Consider the following 6,896-nt stretch of genomic DNA (forward strand, 5'->3'; position numbering starts at 1 on the left):
TACTAGTACATACATAATTGATGGTAGGTTAGAACCTGTGTTTTAGCTATATTTTGTACTCTAATTACTATACATTATTCGCGTTTGAGCTTAATCGATGGTGATTTGCACGAATTAAGAAGATAATTTGGAGTTAAATTGAATAACTTAGAGCTTGAAGTCTGAGTAAAAGCCCAGAGAATTAAATCGGGATCGTGTTCGGGGGTCGAGGACCAAGTCTGGAGATTAAAAAAGTGAAAAAAAATATTACTTTAAAATTTGCACACTGCCGCTCTGCTTGGACCGCTGTGAGGCGCATCGCTACAGTGTAAAGTGGAATGTCTAACAGAAATAAGGTCTCTGAATTTCTCCATTGGTGCGCCGTGTGGGGCGCCGCGCCCTGCCCCGCGTTTGTGTAGTTTTGTCAAAGTAATTTTTTACTTCGGCTTGGAAAGGATAATTCCATTCGGACACGCTTCTATATGGTATAAATACACAAAAAATATGAATTTGAGAGAACTTTTGACCTACGAAGGATTTGAGGAGCAACTAAGGCAAGAAGACACAAGAATTCATCAAGATTTCAACCAACGATCGATGAAATACAGGAGTTATATTGAATCATTAACGTTGATATTTTCTATGTCTTGAAACCTTCTTCAGATGACTTTTTTCATTGCAATGGAGTAGTTTTCCCTTAGGGTATTGACATACATGGTGCATTGATAATTTGAATAGAGATTCGATTCTTGACAATTACTTGACTTAATTGATGGAGTTTTGAATTGTATTATGAAATTGTTCATTATTTTGCTTAATCAAAAGAGGAGTTTTATAATGATTTTATTTTCATCTTATGCTCTAGTTTAAATTCGTGATTCAACTGGGTAATTGAAGGAGTCTCTTGAATTATTAATCGAATTAGGAAATAGGAAAATATTCGCGAGAAGTTACCCTTCAGACTTAAACCATCATTATATTCATTGCAATTGTTCATTGTGCTTTAACTGGATTATTTTCAGAAATTAACGTTAATCAAAAGAGGAACCTTAACTTCAAGTGTAATCTAATTATCTGGTGAATTCGTGAGAATCAACAATATTATAAAGTGAACTACTTCAAGAATTGGATATCGAGTCAATTATCTTGAACCTGCCTAGTCAATTATCTTTATTTCTCCTACTGATATTTATGTGTTGCTTAGCTCTTGTCTTCCGTGATCAATTGATAGTTGCTTTATTTTAGAAGTTAATTGAAGTTGATAATCATTCCAATCAAGTGTTAATTTTCCAGGATAGCAATTAACTAGAGATTATTCGAGCATTGTTTAAATCCAATTACTATGAAAACGATAATTAAACTATACTATCTTTGACTAGAGAACATTAATTTCGTTTTGTGCTCATCATTAATTATGTGTAATTTAACCTACTTTAATAGGTAACTTGCCGTCTCTTTTTTGGGTTAGTAATTCATAATACTTAATATTGAAACTATGGCAACCATCGTAATAAAGACATGCAACAAATGGCAAGTAATAACCAATATATATGTATTGGTGTGACAATTTGTTCAATTAATTAGTTGACTTGTCAACAAAGCGTTACTAGAAAGGGGATAGTAAATGATGAGTCCAACAACGTTCTACTTTGTTGCAATCTTTCAATAGTCAATTTGACCAATTTACTAAATATATTACGTGAAGATTAAGATTTACTTAGAGTTTCAGAAACTATATACTATATGATTTACCAGTTGTACATTCTACTTTCGCTTTTATTACCTTAAACTGAATATTGCAAGTGAAAGTTTAATTTGCCAATGGAAAAAACATGAATTCTAAAATCCATGTCATTAAAAGATTGACATCTAAGAATGAGCGATTGAGAGAGACTCGGCGAATACATTCCAGCTCAGTGCCATATGATGCTCTCTCTAGCTATACATATAGAAATTATGATTGTGAAAGTAGAGAAACCAGTTCCTTGAGCCAAGGGTCTATCGGCAACATCCTCTTTATCTGCGTACACACTATCCTCTATCTGCGTACACACTATCCTCCCTAGACCCTATTTGTGAGATTACACTGGGTTTGTTGTTGTAGAAAGTAGCATAAAGCAATTACAATTTTCAAGTGGATGAATGATCCTTAATATCTTTGATCAGATTCTCCAGAAAATAGTAAGATGATCCCCCTTCTAACATGGCTCTCCTGCTCTTTTCTTTCATTTCCTCAATTTTCTTTCTCATACCATTCTTCTCCTCTGCACTATCCAACATCAGTCGCCTTATGGCGCGCTCTATCTCCTCTGCTGTGACCAAAACGGGACTCTCACTCCGATACTCCATCTTTATATTCGCGGCCATTTCCAAATCAACCACCAACTCAAAAGCATTTACTTGTTGCTCTGCATACATAGGCCACGTTGCCATTGGCACTCCAAACCACAAGCTTTCCAGTACAGAATTCCAACCGCAGTGTGTAATGAATCCTCCAATTGACCTGTGTGACAGCACTGCCACTTGAGGTGCCCATCCAATCAATTTACCTCGTCGTGAAGTTCGTTTAAAAAAACCTTCTGGCAACACTTGCTCCTGACGTGCAAGATCGTCCGGAGCACCTATTTTGCCCTTGGCCTGCGGCTGCCGTAGGGACCACAAGAAGCGGCAGCCACAGTGCTCAAGGGCTATTGCAATTTCCTTCAACTGTTCCTCGTCAAAGCTCCCATAGCTCCCGAAACAGAGGAACAGTACCGAAGAATCTGGTTGCTCATCTAACCAGTTGTTGATACTATCGTCCGGTTCTTGATTCAAGTTGATTATAGGCCCAACTGGATATAAAGACGGAACCCCATCTTCATTACCGAGAGAATTAATTGGATGTGGCTCAAGCTCTAAGAAAGTATTAACTATGATCCCTTTTGCCTGTCGTATCATTCGAGCAGTAGACAGGGGTAGACGCAAACGACCATCTTTATCCAGCATGGCACTTGGCAAAACTTTAGCTGGAAGAGGATTTAAATAAGTCGAAACAGGCAGTAACGTATCCGAATCCTTGAAATCGGAGATATCGCGATCGTGATCATCTTTAAGCGCCTGTGCATAAAACATGAGGCCGAGAAAAGCAGCACTAGAAGTGAAGAATACGTAGCTCGGTAGACAAAGCTCAGTTGCTACTTCTATCATTTTGTCGCTAAACATGTCAACAATCACACCACTAAGTCGAGTACCGGACTTACTTTTATTAGTCATGAAATTCTCAACAATTGCCTCTCTTACTATTTGCTTGGAATTATCAAAAAGCTCAACGAGAACAGCTTCTTGAGGTTTATTACGATTGTTACTTTGAGATTGAGGAGAAGAAAGGTGCAAGAATCGTAGGCGTGAAGTGGTAGAATCATCAATTACTGCTAGCGTCTTTGTATAAGTATGTGTAGCTGTTTCAATTGGAAGGTCAATGATAAAGAATGTAATTGAAAGATAATTGGCTCGGCTGGTGAGTAACTTGCCAATTTCTACAGCGGCGACGAGGTGACCCATTCCTGGGCCTGGAATGAAAACTAGCTCTGTGCTCTCCATCTTTGGTAATGAATATTGAATAGTAATGATCTATTAACTTCATTTCAACTGCTCTGAATTAAAGAAGAGCCAAAGGCGTCGTTGTCGTAGATACATTGGCAGCCAAGTATAATAAACGAAAGGAGACGACCACAAAATAAAAATCCACGTCATCGCAGCAACAGCACAATTTTTAGGGTGTTCACCGTGAAAGTACAATAGGGGTGAATTGTTTATTTTTAAATAGTAATCGCTACCAGTTGACTAGTTTTCTAATTAGTCGACTAGATGTAATAACTTGATAGTAGTAAGGACTGAATTTAAGATGCAGAAATTAAATGCAGGAATTAAAGATACCGGAATTTTTATACTGGTTCGGATTCAATGTGAATCCTAGTCCAGTCCCCTTGGGTTGCAAGAGAGTTCTTTTCAGTGAATAAGTTTCTCAAGTACACAATGAATGGTGTGATCTACACCGATAGCTCAGTTCCTATATCACTCGTTTCTCTTTGATACAATGCCTCACCAGTGTTGTTCTCTCTTTCTTCTCTAACTTATTACACATCAGATCTAGTAGAGCTACAATATTTATTTGCAGTAGAACAAAGAAAGGGCATTTGATTCGATCAAAGTATATGTGCTAAGGTACAGAGACGAGTTTAAATGCTTTGATAGAGGCTTGATTTATGAAGAGAGTTGCCAACCCAAGAGATTTGATCCTTAGAAGGAGATTAATTCGTTCCAAGAATAAGGTTATTCAACAACAGTTTTGACTTGATGAGAGGGCTTTAATGACTTCCTATCACGATCCGGGTTTTTTCCACCGTCGGGATCGTGATGGCGCCTAACATTGAACCCGCTAGGCAAACCAACGTTATTGATTGTTTTACCTTTTTACTTTATCTTTTTACAATTTACAAGTTAACATAACATAAACAGCGGAATAAAGTGCGAAAAAACGAAATCTAACAATTTAACTTAATACAAATACGAATTCATAGTAAAACTCTACCTAGAACTGGTGTCGCAATGTCACGGACTGTCTACAAATACTACAAACAGTGGTCTGAATAAGGAAAATATAAATCTGTCTCTGAAATAAGTAAAAACAGAATGGAAACATGATAGAAGGGGATGCCAAGGCCTGCGGACTACCTCGGGTCTCCACTGCACTGAAGGTAGCAACCTCGAACTACGATCCGTAGGGTCCAATACCAGGATCTGTACAAAAGGGTGCAGAGTGTAGTATCAGTATAACCGACCACATGTACTGAGTAAGTGTCGAGCCTAACCACGACGAAGTAGTAACGAGGCTAGGATGCGACAACCACATAAACCTGTGCAATTAAATCATATACGAGAAGCAATAATAACAAGAATGAAACATAATAAAATGGGAAAATGGGGAACATGATGAGGGGGATATCAGGTTATGACAATAATAAAGTAAAGCGACAAAGTAGACATCAAATTAGAAACAATGGAAATAATAACACAGAACAAGTGCATGACATCACCCTTCGTGCTTTTACTCTCGTTCTCACCATAGAAATCAACAAAACGGCACGACATCACCCTTCGTGCTTTTACTCTCTCATAATCATGGCACAACATCACCCTTCGTGCTTTTAATTTCATTAATATGACACGACATCGCCCTTCGTGCATTAACACTCACAATATCAGCACGACATTACCTTTGTGCATTAACACTCACTCACAATATCATGCACGACATCACCTTTCGTGCTTTATACTCTTCCTCACCCAAACAAATACAATGATAACATCCCGGTAAGGGAATTAACAATAGAAACATCAATAGAAATAATATCGTCCCGGCTAGGGAGTCAACAATAGAAACAATATCATCCCGACAAGGGATCAGCTATAACCAACCTACTTCAACAGTTACTTCACAAAATAATCCTTAACTTGAACCAATACTCGACAATGGTCAATTACCAAAAATTTATCATAAGTTTTGTTCCACAGTGCTAATCATCAATTTAAGCATGAATAATACATAATAAAATCACAACAATCTTAATATAAAACTCACGGGTATGCTCGACACGAACGTATAGATACTCGTCACCTGACATATACGTCATACTCGACACTAACACATAGCAATTAAGACATAACACCTATTCCCTCAAGCTAAGGTTAGACCAAACACTTACGTCAGATTCCACGGCCAAACTCAAGCCTCAAATACCGCTTTCTCTTTTGGTTACACTTCCAATTCAATTGTATCTAGCCAATACTAACTTATTAACATTAATTGAAGCCAAAGAAACCAACTCAAATGAAAAATTACAGATTTCCCAACATTCTTCCAAAAAGGTCAAAACCTGACCCCTAGCCCGCTTGGTCAAAACTCGAGTTTCGAACCACAACCCATTCACCCACAAGCCCAAAAATGCAATTAGTTTCAGAATTCGACCCTAAATCGAGGTGTAAATCCCCAAATTTGTAAAATCCCCAATTTTCTTAAAATCCCTAATTTCTACCCTTAAAGAACAAGATTTAGTCCTAGAAATCTAATGTGTGTTGATGGAAAATGAAAGAAATGGGTTTAAGAACACATACTTATGATTTGGTGTTGAAACTTCTTTTCAAAAGTCGCCTCAGGTATGATTTTAGGGAAGGAGATATGAAATTTTGGTAAAAATCTAGTTCTGCCTCTGTTTTTAAATCGCTGGACAGGCCTTCTTCGCGTTCGCGAGAAGCCTACCGCGTTCGCGAGATGCAACGGCCAAAAGCCTTCACGTTCGCGAGATACTCATCGTGTTCGCGAAGGCATTCTTCCCCTAGCCTCCACGTTCGCGATCCAAGTGACGCGTTCGCGATGAGTATTTCACTCCTCCCCTAGGTCCCTGCCATAATGGCCTTCGCGTTCGCGATAGCCAGGTCACGTTCGCGAAGGGTAACGACCCCAATGATCCACATTCGCGACTTGTGCCTCGCGTTCGTGTAGAAGGAACTTCTTTCAGACAAACTTTACTCTTCGCGTTCGCGAGAGTTCCTTCGCGAACGCGAAGACGAGAACCCCTGTGCACGTGCAACAACTAAGACATCAGAATCTCTAAGTCTCAAAACATCCCGAAACCTATCCGAAAATCACCCGAGCCCTCGGGGCTCCAAACCAAACATGCGCGCAACCTTAAAAACATCATGCGGACTTGCTCGTGCAATCAAATCATCAAAATAACACGTAGAACCACGAGTTTAGCATCAAAATCAAAGAAAAATCTCAAGAACTCTTAAGTTTCCAATTTCACAACCGATGGTCCGATTCACGTCATATGAATTCCGTTTCTTACCAAATTTTACAGGCACAACTTAAATACAAT

At 38.6% G+C, this 6,896-nt stretch overlaps 1 protein-coding gene across 1 annotated transcript; it reads right to left on the minus strand.

Annotated features, from left to right (window-relative positions):
* Positions 1–1,815: 1,815 nt before the first annotated feature.
* On the minus strand, positions 1,816–3,972 carry LOC107812963 (anthocyanidin 3-O-glucosyltransferase 2-like). Its single transcript, XM_016638150.2, has one exon. It carries the CDS (start codon positions 3,556–3,558, stop codon positions 2,110–2,112), a length of 1,449 nt encoding a protein of 482 aa, XP_016493636.2. The 5' UTR covers positions 3,559–3,972; the 3' UTR covers positions 1,816–2,109.
* Positions 3,973–6,896: the final 2,924 nt, after the last annotated feature.

This window comes from Nicotiana tabacum, chromosome 10 (genome assembly GCF_000715075.1).
Source record: "Nicotiana tabacum cultivar K326 chromosome 10, ASM71507v2, whole genome shotgun sequence".
Classification (NCBI taxonomy): Eukaryota; Viridiplantae; Streptophyta; class Magnoliopsida; order Solanales; family Solanaceae; genus Nicotiana; species Nicotiana tabacum.